This window comes from Mustela nigripes, chromosome 8 (assembly GCF_022355385.1).
Source record: "Mustela nigripes isolate SB6536 chromosome 8, MUSNIG.SB6536, whole genome shotgun sequence".
Classification (NCBI taxonomy): Eukaryota; Metazoa; Chordata; class Mammalia; order Carnivora; family Mustelidae; genus Mustela; species Mustela nigripes.
The window spans coordinates 31,303,102-31,322,112 of NC_081564.1; the positions used below are offsets into that span (position 1 = coordinate 31,303,102).

The 19,011-nt window shown below is 36.6% G+C and overlaps 1 protein-coding gene across 4 annotated transcripts in view; it reads left to right on the forward strand.

Moving 5' to 3' along the window:
- The window catches only part of SPIRE1 (spire type actin nucleation factor 1), a 187,856-nt gene that overhangs the window by 123,336 nt on the left and 45,509 nt on the right, over positions 1 to 19,011 (forward strand). For all 4 annotated transcript variants that reach the window (XM_059409150.1, XM_059409151.1, XM_059409152.1 and 1 more), the window contains 2 exons: positions 3,265 to 3,429; positions 18,312 to 18,398. In XM_059409150.1, the coding sequence (XP_059265133.1) occupies positions 3,265 to 3,429; positions 18,312 to 18,398 (252 nt within the window). The remainder of the gene's footprint in view (positions 1 to 3,264; positions 3,430 to 18,311; positions 18,399 to 19,011) is intronic.

Below are 19,011 nucleotides of genomic sequence, written 5' to 3' on the forward strand. Positions count from 1 at the left end.
AATGACATCATTAAATGAGGAACCAGGCATAGAAGCAGATTTGAGGAAATGAACAAGTTGCTTTTGACATATTAGATTTTAATTGTTTTATTCTTTTCTAACAGCTTTATTAAAGTATAATCAGCATGCAATAAGTTGCACATATTTAAAAGGCACAATTTGATAAGTTTTGATATGTACATACACACATACATACCCATATATACCATCACCATAATCAAAATAATGAGCTCACCCATCACCCCCAAAGTTTCCTTATACTCCTTTGTAATCCTACTTCCTGCTTCCCGTCTCCCCAGTTCCTAGGCAGTGATCTGCTTTCTCTCACTGTAGATTAGTTTGCATTTTCTGAAATTTCATATAAATGTAATATAGTATGTATTGTTTTTTACTTGGCTTCTTCCATTCAGCATAATTCTTTTGGGATTTCATCCATGTTGTTGCCTATAACAATAGTTTAGTGTTTTTGTTACTACTAGTAGTCCCTTCTGTTATATAGACCTACATGTGTTGATATATGAATGTAAATATTCTTAATTTATTAATGATATCTTTACTGAGATATTTGGAATGATATTAATCTGAAACATTTAAGAGTAAGGTTAAAAAACAAGTAGCCTGGGGGTGCCTGGGTGGCTCAGTGGGTTAAAGCCTGTGCCTTTGGCTCAGGTCATGATCCCAGGGTCCTAGGATTGAGCCCCGCATCAGGCTCTCTGCTCAGCAGGGAGCCTGCTTCCCCCTCTCTCTCTGTCTGCCTCTCTGCCTACTTGTGATCTCTGTCTGTCAAATAAATAAATAAAATCTTAAACAAGTCTTGTAATTTTAGAATAATATTGATTGTCAAGTTTCCTTTGTATAGAATACTCTGGTAGTCTTTTTCCAGCTGTATTTCATCTTAGCTAATACATTTTTAAATTTGTTTTCTTATACATGGAAGCCAGATGAAGAACTCCAGGTGGTCAGAATTTAGCAAACAGTTATTATAAACTTGAACTAAAAATTTATTGCCTTAAGGCAGACTCTTTTAAAAACTAGTAGGATCACTGACAAGAAATACACTAACTGCAGAGAGATTTCATTTGCCTAGATCACCAGTCTGTTTCTTGTAAGACCATTAAAGTGAATTATTTAGAAATAGTAGAAAGAAATGAGTAAAGAATGAGGAATAGAATGAGGGAGAATTAGGATGGCAGGATCTAAACATCTTGGGATCTTACTTGAGGAATATGAGGTAAATAAAATCTCTGGGAGTACATACAATGACAGTTGTGTACTACCTTAATGCTAACTGTGACTTTAATTTCTGGATTAAATTTCTGAAAATTTTTGCTATATGATGATATATAAAGGACTGGCTATATGAAAGGTCTGTTTGAATCCTTTCATAATTATTGCAAAATTGTCAAATGTGAATAATTATCCTGTAATTTATCTGCTTTGCGAATTCAATGTTTCACATATGTCAGGTTTTCCTAAAGCCCGGGCAGCTGAAGAAAAGAGGCAGAATTTTAAAAGATGAGATGATATTTGAACTGGATCTTAAAGGAATCAGTATAAGAGAATTGGGGACTAGAGCATTTTCAAAAGAAAAGTCAAATATTTTAGGAATATTGTATGAGAGTAACTTTAATGGCAGAATCTAAGAATCTGTTTAAAATAGAGATATTTTCGAAGGTATTCTAATGGATATACTACAATACTAAGTGCATCAAATCCTTTGTGGAATAAGAAATGGCATACCCGTTTTTAAGATTTTATTTATTTATTTGACAGAGAGAAATCACAAGTAGATGGAGAGGCAGGCAGAGAGAGAGAGAGGGAAACAGGCTCCCTGCTGAGCAGAGAGCCCGATGTGGGACTCGATCCCAGGACCCTGAGATCATGACCTGAGCCGAAGGCAGCGGCTTAACCCACTGAGCCACCCAGGCGCCCCATACCCGTTTTTAAATCGTAAATTGTTTTTGAAGAAGTTTAGAAGACATTTTGAAGAAAAATGAAGACATTTTTGAAAAATTTAATCCACAATTATTTTATGTAGATAATTCTTAAGAAATACCTCACTTCTTAAAAAAGTTTTATTTATTTAAGTAATCTCTGTAACCTTACGTGGGACTCAAACTCACAGCCCTGAGATCAAAAGTCCCAAACTCTTCCAACTGAACCAGCCAGATACCTCTAGCCCTTGGTTTTTAATAAATATATTTAAGTAGCTATTTGAGCCGCTTATTAATTTTAACAAGCTACAGTGTTTCAGCTAACTATCATAATGATTTACCTTTGACAGAAGAAGAGACTAGGACACCTTAGCTTACAGGCTGGAAAATTAAAGTATTAGTGTAGAATAATAATAATAATATACATATTTAATGTGTCTTATATTATTATAAGAACTTCATATGTATCTCATTTTCTTGAGAGGCCAAAAAGGCGATCACTGTCATTTGTTAAGAAAATGAATATTAAGTGATCTGTGCAAAGATAGTGATAACATAAAAATGATCATTTTTGAGCATTTTCCATGTACAGAACTCTGTTTATCAGCTCTGACCTTCTCAGTAAGTTATGAAGTACCACTTTCTTTTATTGATGGGGAATCCAGGCTTTAGAAAGGTGAAGGAACTTGCTAGATATCAAGTAGCTACTAGGTGGTTGTATCAATTAGGGGTGGCCATAGGAATCCTGCCGCATAACCAACCACTACAGAATCATAGTCACACAAAGCAGTATATTTACTGAGCTCACGAGTACAGATGCATTGTGGTAGCTCTACTCTGTGTATGTCTCATCCTTCTCCTGGGCAGCATACCAGTCCAGAGGCATGAGGCTCTCATGGCAATAATAGAAGCACAAGTGACAAGCCCATTGTGCATTTGCTTTTGCAGCCTTTGGTCACATCATATCAACTACTGTTTCAGGGGCCAAGCAAATCACGTAGCCAAACCCAGTATTAGGGTATGGGACATATACTCCTCTTCAGTGAGTAGAATCATATAACTGAGGCTATTAATGCAGCCTTGCGCAGTGGATGAGTTAGGGTTTACACTCAGGTGACTCAGCACTTAGAGCTTGTGATTCTCGACTGGCTTTCTACCCACCTTTTAACATCCTTAAACCTAATTTTCAAAAGCTGTTTTGTTTGGTGTACTCAGTGTTTTGCAAATCAAGCTCTTCATTTTTTCTTTCATTTTTTTCTCTGGACTGTAGCTATTTAGAGGAAACTAGCAAATTTATTCATGGACATCTCTCCACCCTTGATTCTTTTAGGCTCGGTTCTGGGTTCAGGTGATGAGGGATTTGCGGAATGGAGTAAAACTTAAGAAGGTCCAAGAGCGACAGTACAACCCTTTGCCCATTGAATATCAGCTCACCCCTTATGAGATGCTAATGGACGATATTCGATCCAAAAGATACACTTTGCGAAAAGTGATGGTAAGTAACAACAACAACAAAAACTATTAATAGACTGAAATGGTTTTCCTTCAGTAATTTTATTGGTTGAACATGTTCTTCTCAGTGTTACATTTTAAAAATCCTTTCTTTCCTTGGAAGTAATACATTGTCATTACAGAAAATTTGAAACATACAGTAAGCTCAAAGAAGGAAAGTGACAAATGGGTAATTTCACAACCCAGAGAGATATTTTGTTAACAAGCTGGTATATAACCTTCAGTCTTTTTTTTTTTTTTTTTTTTTTTTTTTTAGATTTATTTATTTTAGGGAAAGAGAGGGCAGGTGAGCAGAGGGAGGGTCAGAGGGAGAGAGACTCTCTATCTCTAGCAAAGTACAGAGCCCGACACGGGCTCAATCTCATGACCCCATAATCATGATCTGAGCTACTACTCAGGCACCCCCAGTCTTTTTTCTATACATTTTATTCAGACAAAATGGATTAATATTGAACACTTTGTTTTGTAACCAGTTATTTTCACTTAACATATGAATATTTTTCCATGTCATTATATGTTGAAAATCTTCATTTCTAAATAACTACCTCTTTTATAGCTTTGTGGCTATACCAGAGTTTATTAAACCAATCAACTTGCATCAAGTTGTAAGCAGCTTATTTTGTGAATCCTTGTATTTAAATCTTCTTGAATAGCAACAGTGAAATCTTTAAGTTAGGTTCTTAGAAGTGGAATCCTGACAGCACTATGTCTGAAATACACCTAGAATGTGACTGCTTCTTACCACCACCACTTCAGATCCTCTCCATTCCAAGCCACCATCTCTCACTCACACTAATACACACTTTAAGTGGCCTTCCTGCTTTCGCTTTTGCCCCTTTTACTCAGTTTTCCCCCAAAATAGCCAAAGTAAACCTCTTAAGGTAAAAATGTGATGATGTCATTGTTCTGCTCAGAACCTTCCAGTGTTCTCCATCACACTGGGAACAAACCCCACATCCCTACCTTGGCCTACAAAACCCCACAGAGTCTGATACAGGTTACGTTTGAGAACTCACCTCCTACCACCCTTCCTGGTTAATTTCCTCTCCTTCGCCATGCTGGTCTCTGTTGCTGCTACATGCTCCTACAACTGCCCCTTTGCTGCCCCTTTTCCTGGAACTCTCTTCCTACACATCTACTAACTTGCCTTATTACTTCCCAGGTCTCTGCTAAAATGTCCCCTTATAAAGTCTTCTCTGCCTCTCTACCCACATGTTTCAAGTAGTTCACGTTGCCATGTATTTTCAGATTCGCTCTCTATCTCTCTTATCATTATAGGGACTTAGTTCTTTCACTGTTACATCCCCTGTGATGAGACCATGTGCCTGACACACAGCCAGATGCTGCATACTGTGCCCAACAAATAGTTGTAAAATGAACTAATGAATTATAGCCACATTTTTTGAGAAAATTTAATTAGTTATTTCATGTGGAAGATTCTTACAAAACATATCACTAGTTTTAAAATAGATTTAAGTAGGGGTGCCTGGCAGGCTCAGTCTGAAGAGCATGTGACTCTTGGTCTTGGGGTCAGGGTTTTGAGTCCCAGTTGGTTATAGAGATTACTTAAATAAATAAATAAACTTAAAAAATAAAATAGATTTAAGTAGCTCTTGGAGCTCTTTGTTAATTTTAATAAGCTCCACTTTTGAAGCTAAGCATTGCAGGTAAGTATTTTGTTGATTTACTTCTCAGTAAATCTGATTTCCTTTTACAAATGAAGAAACTGAAGTTTAGAGGTGCTGCATAACTTCCCAAGTTCAGACAACTAGTTATAAGGCAAATCCTGTTTTCATTTTCATTCTGTCTGACCTCTGAATCTGTGCTGTGTGCTATACCCATGTGACCAAATTGCCCTTTAGTTATATTGTGATGATTACTATTTACAACATAATCATTTTTTCTATTTCTTCCTATTCTTGACCAAAGTGGGTATCTTTTGGGATTGACAAATTTGAGAGAAAATTCTCCTTCATTTTTAAAATCTATATTTCTTTGATTACAAGTGCATTTAAGCATTTTAAAGCATACACCATTTTTTTTTTTTTGGTATTTCTTTTTTTTTTTTTCCAAGTGCCAGTCATCTTTTATTGGATGTTAATTCTGAATTAGGATATGAAAGGATTCAGGGGTTCCAGGCAAAGGTCTTGGTCAGGACTGCCACATGTGCCTCCACACTGGGCCCTCTTCAGTGGTACTTGCATAGCCTGAGTTCCTTGTAACAAGGAAAGTCGAAAGTCCTTGAAAAGCACATAACCTGCCAGCACCATAGAAATCCTAGTGAAGCCCCCTTTCTTCACATTGACATACTTGTAATACCAGTAGTAACCTCTTTGAGATGATCCAGCAGTGCCCTTAGGGGTGAAATCATCAGTATTCATCTGGGCAGCTCTCCTAGTTTCACATCCATGAGCTTTTTCTCCTTCACTGTACAACTGATGCCCTCTTGGAGTCCTAGGTCCCTGCTCCCTTTTTTTTGTATTTTTAATTTTATTTTAATTTAGCACTATTTTTTAAAGATTTTATTTGTCCGAGAGAGAGCACACTGGCAGTGGGGAGGGGCAGAGGGAGAGGGAGTAGCAGACTTCCCACTGAGCAGTGAGCTTCATTCAGGCCTGGATCCCAGGACCCTGAGATCATGACCCGAGCCAAAGGCACATGCTTAAACGACTGAGCCACCTGGATGCCCCTAATTTAACAAATATTTATTGAGCACTTCTTGTGTGCCAGGCACTATTTTAGACCCTGGAAAAAGGACCCGCAGTCCTTATTCTCAGGAAGTTCACAGTATGGCGGCAGCCACTGGTGATTTAGGCAAGCATTAACAACAGCGTAATAAGCTAAGTGTAAGAGGCTGTATGCCAAAAAACAATGTTCAAAGTCCAGAAAGTAATGGGATCTGACACAAGAAAGCAACCGAAGTTTTCCATAATTAGAGCCCTTTTCACTCTGTAATTCCTGTGAAGAATGAATGTCAATGATTTCTTTTTTAAATGACTTCACAATATTTCCTAGTGCACTGTGAATTATTTACCCAAGACTCTTTTAATAGACATTTAGGATTGTGTCCAGTTTTCATTGTTTTAATTAGTTTTCTGATCATCATACAGACATCTCATCTCCTTGGTTTCAATATCTTTTGGTGAGATGAATAGATCAAGAATTAGGCACATTTTAAATTTTAATACATGTTGCCAAACTCTTCTCCAGAAGAACTGTACCAATTTATACTTTGTTTGTTTGTTTCCAATTTATACTTTTACTAACAGTGCAAGATAATTTCTGTTGCCAATATGCTGTCTTTTTTAAAAAATGTCTTCCCATCTGAACTTTATCCTGAGTGGGAACACTTAACAGTAATCACAGGTGATTTTCTTCCTTATCCTGAAGAAATTATTTAGAAATTCATACTATTGATTAAAATAAGTAAATGTTGGGACGCTTGGGTGGCTCAGTGGGTTAAGCCTCTGCCTTTAACTCAGGTCATGATCTCAAGGTCCTGGGATCGAGCCCCGCATTGGGCTCTCTGCTCAGTACCTGACCCTGCCTCTTTGCCTACTTGTGATCTCTCTCTCTCTTTCTCTCTCTCTGTCAAATAAATAAATTAAATATTTGAATAAAAATAAAATAAGTAAATGTTGCTTCTGCTTAATAGATTATTAACATTTCTAACTAAAGTCTTCTACCTGTCACCACATATAGCTAAATCATTTTTTTTTTATCAGAAAAAATAATTGTGCTAAAAAGTAGTTAAACTTATCTGATACTAAGAATTAATGGGATAGGGGCTTCTGAGTAGCTCAGTCTGTTGGTATCTGCCTTCAGCTCAGGTCATGATCCCAAGGTCCTAGCCTTGAGCCCCACCTTGGGCTCCCTGCTCAGTGGGGAGTTGGTTTTTCCCTCTCTCTCTACCCCTCCCCCCACTCATTCTCTCTCTTTCTCTCACTCTCTCTCTCTCTCAAATATATAAATCTTTTTTAAAAAGAATTATATGGGATGGATTCCTCTTATAGATGGTGATTTAACAGGTCTCAGCTGTTATATATTAGGTGAGACTTAAGATCATGTATTTGGAAAATAATTGTGATTATACATAGACACAGTGGCAAAGAACTGTGCATCCAAGTTGGAAGGCATTTATAAACATAAATAGTTATTCTTTCTTTCATTCTCATTCATTTTAAGATAAAATTCGTATTAAATTACCTATTTTAAAGTGTATTTATAGTTCAGTGGCAACAGTGTTGTGCAACCTCTGTCTCTGTGTAGTTCCAAAATAATTTCATCACCCTCAAAAGAAATCCTGTAGCCATGAAGCAATCACTCCTAATCTTCCATCGCCTGAGTCCCTGGCAACTACTATTCTACTTTCTGTCTCAATGGCTCTACCTATTCTGGGTATTTTATATAAATGGAAGCATATAGTATGTAACCTTTTGTGTCTGGCTTCTTTCATTTAGCATAATGTTTTCTAGGTTCATCCATATTATAGTGTGTAGGAGTACTATTCTTATAGTGGAATAACATTTTATTATGTGCCTATACCATATCTGTTTTTCCATTCATCACATGATGAGTATTTGGGTTCTTTCCACCTTTTCACAATTGTGAATAGTGCTGCAGTGAACAATCATGTATGTGTTTTTGTTTGAATACTTGTTTTAAATTATTTGGGGTAGATACCTAAGAGTAGAATGGTTGGATCATGTAACAATTCTAAGTTTAACTTATTGTGGAACCAACAAACTGCTTTCCACACCACTTGCACCATTTTATGTTCCCACCTGCAGTGTATGAGTTTCAGTTTCTCCGTATTCTTGCCAACAGTTGTTATTGTCCATTTTTGTCTTTAATTATACCTACTGTAGTGAGTATGAGGTGAAATCTCATTGTGGTTTTGATTTGCATTTCCATAATGACTAATGATGTTATATGTGTTTTCATGTGCTTGTGGGCCATTTGTATATCTTTGTGGAGAAAAGTCAGTTCAGATCCTGAGCCCATTTTTTTTAAAGATTTTATTTATTTATTTGAAAGACAGAGATCACAAGTAGGCAGAGAGGCAGGCAGAGAGAGAGGAAGGGAAGCAGGCTCCCCACTGAGCAGAGAGCCCAATGCAGGGTTCCATCCCAGGACCCTGGGATCGTGACCTGAGCCGAAGGCAGAGGCTTTAACCCACTGAGCTACAGGCACCCCGAGCCCATTTTTAAATTGTATTGTTTGTCTTTGTATTGTTGAATTATAAAAATTCTTTGTATACTCTGGACATTAGACTCTTGACAGACATAAGATTTGCAAATATTTTCTACCATTCCATAGGTTGTCTTTTAACTCTCTTAATAGTGTGCTTTGAAGCATTAAGGTTTTAATTTTGCTTAAGTCCAAATTTATCTATTCTTTCTCTCCCGTTGCTCAGGCTTTTGAGGTTGTATCTAAAAATACATTACCAAATCTACCCCAAAGTTTTCTTCTGAGACTTTTATACATTTAGCTCTTTAATCTATTTTAAGTTAATTTTTGTATATGGTGTGAGGTAAAGGTCAAACATAATTCTTTTACATTTTGATACCTGTTTGTTCCAACATCATTTGTTAAAGAAACTATTCTTACCCCCATTTAATGGTCTTGGGACTATTGTGATAAATCTGTTGAATTCAGGAGTTTACTTCTCCCACATTCTATTTCATTGATCTATTGTGATTATCCTACGGCCATCCCACCTTGTGGGGTTATTATAATATAATACATATATTATAGCTAATTATTGTAGCTTTGTGATAAGCTTTGAAATGTAAAAGTAAGTCTGCTGACTTTTTCTTTTTCAAGATCATTTTGGTAATTTAGGATTCTTGAGATTCCATGTCAGTTTTAGAGTAGATTTTTCAATTTCTGCAAAAAATACCATTAAGAATTTGATAGAAATTGTATTGGATCTCTAGATCACTTTAGGTTATATGTCATCTTAATGAAAAGTCTTCTAATCCATAAACATAGAATGTATTTCCATTCATTTATGTCTTCTTTTATTTCTTTCAGGAGTGTTTTATGGTTTTAAGTATACAAGTCTTACACTTCATTGGTTAAATTTATTCTTAAGTATTTTATTCTTTTTGATGTTACTAGGAATAGGTTTGTTCTCTTCATTTTTTAAAGATCATTCATTTCTAATGTATATATATTATACATACATATACATATTATATGTACACATATATACATATACAACTGATTAATGTATGTTGCTCCTATAACCTGCAACTTTGGTGAGTTTATTAGCACTAATAGTTTTCTTGTTGGATTTTTTAGGATTTTTTTTTTTTTTTTTGTATATGTGATCATGTCATCTGTGAAGAGAGATACTTTTACTTCTTCCTTTCCAATGTAGGTGCCTTTTCCCCCCTGCTATCTAGGTGCCTTTTAATTATCCTGCCTAGAAATATCAGTGTTGAATGGAAAAAGCAGGCATCCATGTCTTCTTTTTGCTGTTAGGGAGAAAGTGTTCAGTTTTTCATCAATGAGTATAATATTAGCTATGGATTTTCACAAATGACTTATGCTGAGGAGGTTTCTTTCTATTCCAACTTTCTTGAGTGTTTTTATCATAGGGAGGGTGTGAGAATTTTGTCAAATCCTTTTTCTGCCATCAGTTAAGACAGTCATGTGGGTTCTTTCCATTAATGTGCTATATTACCATTAAGATGGTGTATATTTTCATCCTTGCATTTATGGGATAAATCCAACTTGGTCATGATGTACAATACTTTTAATATAATGCTAAAGTCAGCTTACTACGAGTTAGGAGTTTTGCATCTGTATACAAAACGGATTTAATCCATGGTATTATAATATCCATGTCTGGCTTGATATAAGGGTAATGTTGGCCTCATAGAAAAAATTAGAAAGTGTTACCTCCTTTTCTAATTTTTGGAATAATTTAGGAAGGATTGTGGTTAATTCTTTTTTGGGTGGGAGACAGGAAGGGACAATCAGACTCCATGCTGAGCATGGAGACCAACACAGGGCCTGATCCCATGATCCTGAGGATCCTGACCTGAGCCAAAACGAAAAGTTGGATGCATTCCACACTCCTTTCCCACCCATGTGCATGCTCTCTTTCTCTCTCTCTCTCAAATAAATAAATAAAGCTTTTTTTAATGTTTTCAATTTCCAAAACATTGCTAAAGGGGAGGCTGTAGTGGGTGGCAACAAAAATAATTTTTAGCATGATTTAATATTTTTTTAAAGATTTTATTTATTTACTTGACAGAGATTACAAGTAGGCAGAGAGGCAGAGAGAGAGAGAGAGGAGGAAGCAAGCTCCCCGCCCAACAGAGAGCCCGATGCGGGGCTTGATCCCAGGACTCTGGGATCATGACCTGAGCTGAAAGCAGAGGCTTTAACCCACTGAGCCACCCAGGCACCCCATGATTTAATATTTTAAACTATATGTTTTTATGTTATTATCATGGATACTAAAAATAATTTTTATCCTTAAGGATTTGGGACAAAAGTTGAATAGCAAAAATGTGACTTAACTGTAAATATAAGGAACGATTTTTTATCCTATTGACCAACACTCTCAAGTCTAATGAAATAAGTTTCTTAGTTGTGAGTATTTTATAAGAATTTGAGAATATTGCATGTGACTCTCTTTGACATCTCCCTAGTATATTATGAATGTATTTTGGTTTTCCCAGGCTTCAGCCTGGGTTGTAACAGCAAACTCAGATTTTTTTATGTACAGAGCAGGTAAATGTAAATGAGTGACTTGGGCCAGGTTCAAAGCTAGCAAAGCTTATCTGTGGTGATCAAAGTCAGAATAGTGTTTATCACAGGTGGGGGTGGGGTAGCAACTTGGAGAAGGCACCAGAGAGCTGCTAGTATTCTATATTTTGAACTAGATGGTAGTTCAGTAGGTTATGTTCATTTTCATATAAGTAAGATTTCTGCACTTTACCATGTATACATTATACTTTAGTAAGCAAATTTACTCCCCAAATTTACATCTGCTCTCTAAAAGAAATAGATTTCAATACTACAATATATTCCTTTCTGTGTATCACACTTATTGTTTGAGTTCCACAGTTATGTACACATTATCAGGCTACTCTTTTTCACATGTGTATAGAGGAAGATTCAGATTTTAACCATGTAGTTTCATCTTTGGATGGTGGTTTCTTTTGACAAAAGGCTAAATAGTTTTTGGATTATGGTGTTGATGAGTAGCACCATTTCATGATACTTAGAGATAGATGCTGTCTCATGAAAAATGTCACTTGAGGAGTCGGTGCTTCTTTGCTTAATGGCAAGAATCCTTTCATTTACTTGAAATGTTGAAATATAAGAAAGAATAAGCAGGAGTCTGGCATTTTAGACAGAGATGGCTCCCATGCCACCCCATTTGGTGCCAGCTCCAGGTCTTAGAAGTTCTGCCCAGCTGACTAGGATAGAACGTGGCTTTATTTGGAACAATCAGTCCACACCCAGAGCCATTGTCAAAAGCAGTAGAGCTTGGTGACTGTTGGGAGAACTAAGGAGGCTAAACTGTGGCCTCAGTAGTGTCTGAGACCATTCAGAAATTGAAGAAAAAGAAAGTAACCTAGAAAATAAGACAGCCAAAGTTGAGTAAGATCCCACTTATTCCTGGGCATCTCAAAGATTGTGCTCGTGCTGGGCCCACTTGAGAGAGACTGAAGAGGTGAGCTGTTAGTCGCTGGCCAAATAGAGAGGTCTTGTGAATGCAGAAAGTAAAATTTGGGCAGATGTTTAACTCCTGTGACAGAGGAAGGGAGCCTTACTGGCATCACTGTATTTATGTACTACTTCTGACCTATCATTGGCTGATCGCTAAGTACTTTGCTGACCCGACGACAACTCCTAGGAAGCCCAGCTTAAAAATAAAAACAAGAATTTTGACAAAGAAAAAAAAATACTGAGCAGAAATATCAGAATGTACATGTGGCAGGGGAAGTAGACTTAGTAGAATTAGTGTAAACAAGTCACTAAGCAAATAAACAATAATAGCGAGCCCCTGCAAGTAGAGATCAAAATCCAGAGTTCTTACAATATATTCTTTTAAGAAGTAGTTTATAGCATAACATTATAGACACAAACAAAAACAAAAACAGAAAAGTGTGGCCCATAGTAGTAACTCTTAGTACAGGAAAAGTTATGGAATGCATAACAGGGTGTGGGGGTAAGGAGCCTCCAGTTGCCCAGGTCCAACCAGTAGTCACATCCTTTCAGTGACCTTCCAACTGTGAACTTCAAAAAGGTAACACAAAGAACACCTTTATGACCTTATGGTAGGCAGAGATTTCTTTAAATAGGACAGGTGTGTACATTGTGTGCCAGAAGAGTTATACAGGAATATACTAACTAGCATTTTTGCAGTACCATAATGTGGAGGTAACCAGTATCCACCAATGGTGAAATAAGTAAATTAGGAACAAGCAAATAGAGTAAGAGCAAGGAAATTAATTTCTCCTACATGTGACAGTCTAATTAAATCTCTGAGACAGAATGATGAGCAATAAAAGCCAAACCCACAAAAAGCCCTACATAGGATTCCATTCGTATATTTTTTTTAATTCAAAAAAACCATGCCTTTTATAAGTGTGTAGGAATGTTTTTTCTGTATTCTTCACTCATACTGTGTTACACTCTCAAAACTTTTATCTACCAGTTTTACAGGTCCGATCTCATTTCATTTCCATTTCTTTATGAGTAAGATCAAACATCTTTTTAAATATGTTTTAGACAATGTATATGATGCTTAAGAGCAGTGACTCTGGAAATACAGTAACTATGTTTGAATCTCAGTTCTGCCATCAACTCAATAGCATTTGGGGCATTTTACATGTACATATATATGTGTAGTATACATGTAATACAGGTATTGATTTTAAAAAGTGAGACAGCCTGTTTTCTTTTTTTTTTTTTTTAATGCCCTTTATGGGTTTTTTTTGACATTTTTTTAATTTATTTTTTTATTTTTTATTAACATATAATGTATTATTGGCCCCAGGGGTACAGGTCTGTGAATCGTCAGGCTTACACACATCACAGCACTCACCATAGCACATACCCTCCCCAATGTCCATAACCCGACCTTCCTCTCCCTAACCCCCTCCCTCCAGCAACCCTCAGTTTGTTTTGTGAGATTAAGAGTCTCTTATGGTTGAGACAACCAGTTTTCTATAAAATTTTAAGAAAAGAGGGACACCTGGGTAGCTCAGTTGGTTAAGCGGCTGCCTTCGGCTCAGGTCATGATCCCAGCGTCCTGGGATTGAGTCCCACATCGGGCTCCTTGCTTGGCAGGGAGCCTGCTTCTCCCTCTGCCTCTTCTGGCCTGTGCTTGCTCTCGCTTCTCTCTCTATGACAAATAAATAAATAAAATCTTAAAAAAAAATTTTAAGAAAAGAGTGAAAAGGTTTTTACTGAGTTTTCTAAGAAGCTCAGAGCATAGAGAAACACTGCTGAATAGCCTGATTATAAAAAATAGCCCAAATGAGGTGGAGACTGGATATAGAGTATGTTTTCTACTTTAGTACTGTAACTTCTGAAACGTGGAAAGAGGAGAGGCTAAAATATTAGACATAGTCTTCATCTCAAGGAAATTAAAGCAGGATCTCAAAGATATATCTGCACTCCCATGTGGGTCATGGCATTATTCACAACAGCCAAGTTACGGAAACAGGTTAAATGTCAACAGATGAATGGATAAAGAAAATGTGTATGCATCTACAGTGGAATAGTATTCAGTCTTAAAACGGAAGAAGGTCCTGCCATTTAACAACATGGATGAACCTGAAGGACATCATGCTAGGTGAAATAAGCTGGGCACACAAAGAGAAATACTGTAAGACCTCACTTGTATGGTGAACTTTAGGAAGGCAAACTCACGGAAGCTAAGAGTAGGACAGTAGGTTTCCAGGGGCTCAGGGATGGGGGAACTGGAGAGATACTGGTTAAATGTTGGTCAAAGATGACATTTTTCAGTTATAAGATGAATAAGTTCTAGGGATACAGCATGGTGACTGTAGTTAATAACACTATATTGTGTACTTGAAATATGCTCTGAAAAACAACCTGAGGGTTTTGAGGGGCCGGGGTGGGGGTGGGAGGTTGGAGGAGCCAGGTGATGGGTATTAGAGAGGGCATGTATTGCATGGAGCACTGGGTGTGGTGCATAAACAATGAATACTGTTACGCTGAAAAGAAATTTTTTTAAAAAAGTGAAAAAAAATATGCTAAGAGCATATATCTTAAGTGTCCCCACCAAAAAAAAAAAAAAAAGAACAGTAATTGTGTGAGGTGTTGGATGTGTTAATTAATTAGCTTGGTTGAGGCAAGCATTTCACAATGCATATACACATATCAAATAATCATGCCATACACTGGGACGCCTGGGTGGCTCAGTGGGTTAAGCCACTGTCTTCGGCTCAGGTCATGATCCCAGGGTCCTGGGATCGAGCCCCAAATCAGGCTCTCTGCTCAACAGGGAGCCTGCTTCCTCCTCTCTCTCTGCCTGCCTCTCTGCCTGCTTGTGATCTCTCTCTGTCAAATAAATAAATAAAATCTTTTAAAAAAAAAATCATGCCATACACTTTAAATATGCATTACATTTCTTTGTCAGTTCAACCTCAATAGGATGAGGGAAAAAAGAAATCTGATTGGGGCCCAGTATTAATCCATAAACTGTAGATCAGCTTTGTACAGTTTTAGTTGTGATCATATGTCATCATTAGTGGTTCTGCTTTACTTAAGACAAAAATAGAAGAAAAAAGTTTTTTCAAGGCTCAAGCTATTTAAGCTTTTTGTTTGTTGAGGGTTCTGTGAGCTTCAGAATGACAGGTGATTATAAACACAATTTATAAATGGGTTCTTTGTAATAATTACCAGCGATGCATCTGCTTGCCATTTAATCTACTTAGATATAAATAATACATTTTGGAACTTAGAGCTTGTGGGTAGGAAATGAAGACAAATGGATAGATGTTTCTGCTTCGTGGTAGCCACTGTTGTTTTCCTTTCACGTCTTTCTCTGGCTAAATCCATGCAATTCACTTAAGTAAATGTATACTAAGCCCTTGTGCAAGGGGCTGGGCAGATGGAGGTTCCAGTGTGAGCAAGTTCATACGGGGAAGTTTGCAAGATTTCAATCAAAAAAGCTAAAATTCTTATTAATTCCTTTATTATATAAATGTACTTGATAAATGAGAATGCAAATTCAGCTACTCATTTGATCTTCAAAAACTGGGTGTTAAAAATTTTTTTTTATTCTTACCAATATAATGCTACTTTCTAATTTCTTTAAAAACAAATATTTTTATAAAGAGTAGACACAGAGACTTTTCAAAGATGGTCTATCCGTACCTGAAGTAATATGCTGAGATGTTTTATAGTCCTCAGGTTTAAACTCCATAACCATACCATAGTTATCCTCTGTTTTGGGTACAGTTGTGCTGATGTTGGAAATTGGTGGCTTAGCCATACTGGATATTATTTAAAATATTAAGTTATAGAAGTGTAAAACATTTCAGTTGGCTTTTTTCAAAATGTCTGAGTAAAATACCTTAATCCCATCAAATAGCTTCAAATAACTCACCTTTTTAAAAATGAAGATGTAGAAGCAACATCTTTTATTTAGAAGTTAAGGCATTGTGGCTCAGATATGAGATCAAGTTGTATAAATGTCTTATTTACTTGTGGCTCCACTATTTATGTTCATGCAAGAATCATTTATCATTGCAACTCAGAGCTTGTTTCAGTATGTGTTGTGTATTTATAGGAAAATAATTTCATTGAGTCAGCAGCACAATGGTATTAGCACAAAGTTACATTTTCCTCCTGGTAAGGACTTTCACTGACTCACATCCACACTGTTCTGCCATCTACCTCATGAGCACTGACGCACATTTTGTAATTGGGATCTAGGATAGTTTCTGGCCAGTGTGGAAACTGAACTTACGTGCTTGTTTGGGGAACAGGATTTACAACCCTAGCCTATTTAAACCAATTCCCTAAACACTGCTATTGTGATGGAAAGTAAACATTGACGTAAAATCATGTGAAAAATGGCTAGAAAGATATATATTATCCTGTTCAAGAGTTGTTCCATACAATGATTTTGTAAAAAATCTTATGTACTACCAAATCCATAGGTAGGGGGTTGTTGTCGTGTCACGTTAGGCCTCCAGGTCGGCTGCTAGCAGACATACCCTCCTTAAGCCAAGTACTAGCAATTCAAGCAGGTTTTCCTCCTAAATCTTTCCATGGGCCATCCTGGCTTCATTCAGGAGTGGGAGGTGTGGCCCAGGGAAGAAGAGAGTGATGTAAGTCACCGAAGTGTTGGCACACACACTGAACTCCGATAGCAGGGGTCACATTTGGGGAGCAGACTGTGCTTGGGAGTGACAGTTCAGACCCTTTTTAAGAATATATATTTAATGTTATTTGTCAGCAGACACAAAATAGCAACATGGACAAAAAATCAAAACTCAGAGCTGCAGTGAGGAATAATCAACTGATTAATGACTTGTGAGCAATTAAAGTAGTATTTAAGGTTGATGAGTACACAAAAAAACCACCCACACCCTGAAATCTTAAAGTCTTACAAAAATACCTGAGGAGTGCCTGGGTGGCTCGTTTGGTTAAGTGACTGCCTTCAGCTGAGGTCATGATCTCAGGGTTCTAGGATCAAGCTCTGCTTGAGGCTCCTTGCTCAGTTAGGGGGTCTGCTTCTCTCTCTGCCCCCACCCACCATGCTCTTACTCTCTCTCTCACATAGATAAATAAATCTTTAAGAAAAACTTGGAAAAGACTTTACTGAATTTTACAATAATTCTAAAATTTAAATGACATTTCCAATATAAGTTGTGAAGCATAAACATTTCTAACTTATCAAAATTTAAAAAGTCAACTGTCAATGCAAGAGGAATAACAAACTATCTTTTTCTTCTCTCCAACAAAATTAATATAAAGTTATTAGAATATGATGGAGTAATCAAAGAGTAGGTCTCCAAAGTAGAAGGGGAAAGGAGATTTTTCAGGCAGTGCATTAATAAAAATAATATGCTAATTTTTTTTATTTTAAGAAGTATTGGGTATTTGTCATTTTTAAAAATTTATTAACTTGTTAACATTTTTTTCATCATCTTTCATGGAGGATCATGACAGAAAATACCTAGCAGGTTCTATTTTTTCATATTAAGACTGGGAAGTAAATGGGACAAAATGGTCACAACTGTGCCTTCTGGGGTGGTAAAATGTGAGTTTAGATTGTCAATTTTTGTGGATTTCTAAGGTTTTCTTAAATTGCTTGTAAAAATTTCTAGCACATTGTTATAAAAAGAGAGTACATTACAGCAGGAGTCAGAGACAGATGAGGGCTCTACCAAAACTCTTGAACTTACTAATTTTGTGAATGAGGCAGATACCCTCCTTGACATGAGCCTGAGTTTTATCTACAATATGTGACTCGTGTCACCAGTCCTTCCTAGGTTTTGTACAAGGTTGAAAGTAAGAAGTAAAAGGCTTTATAAGTTATAAAATAATAAGCATAATACTATTTATTCCATTCATATTCATAATTTTAGAAACTTTTTGTAGGAAAGGATGCATCTAATATATATTTCCCCCAAGTGGTAGAACTAATGATTCACTTTATGAACTTGTATTTTCTTCAGCTCTACATGGTTGTTTTTGCTCTGAATCACTCAGCTATTTATTCTCCATTTTATTGATTCAGAACACATCTTTGGTAGAACCCAAGTACACTTCCAGTAGGTAACAGCTGTATCCAGAAACTTATAATGATAATCCTATAGTCATATGAATCTTGCACTTTTTGTCTCCTTTCAGGTCAATGGTGATATTCCCCCTCGGTTAAAAAAAAGTGCTCATGAAATCATCCTGGACTTCATCAGATCAAGACCCCCTTTAAATCCGGTATGTGATCTGAATGTTCCCCTTGGTTGGAGGTCTTGTAGCAATGTGCTCTCCTCTAGGACATGGTTTCTAGAACTCAGCTCTCAAGGTAGTTTCTACACTGATCTTTTATTCTCAGAATGATGAAGTCTAACTGTAAGTTATATTCTTCAGTCACAGAGAAAATACTTGAAATTATTCAATACAAGGCTGTCTTAGAATGTTTTAACTCAAAACAACCTGACTTATGGTGCAGTTTATTAGTAGCCACATGTCCCTGAGTAAATTAATCAGCCTCTCTGAGCCTTTATTTCTTCAACTATAGAAAGAAGAGAACAATAGCAATCTAAGAGGGTTGTGATGATTTACTCAAAAATGTTACTTTTAAAAACAGTAATAGTAATAAATATAGGTTACATTCCAGTTGATTGCCTATCCTGGTGGCCTATTGTGAACATAATTATAACTTCAGCGAAACTGACTCCTTACAATTGGTTGAGCGCATATGACTAAATTACTGTGAGATCCAGTACTCTCCCTGTTGCTTAGTCTTTTATCAAACAGTGTTGCAATCAATGAAATACAGTTTCATTGTACTGTACTATAGGAATGGACTTCGGTAAGAATTATTTAA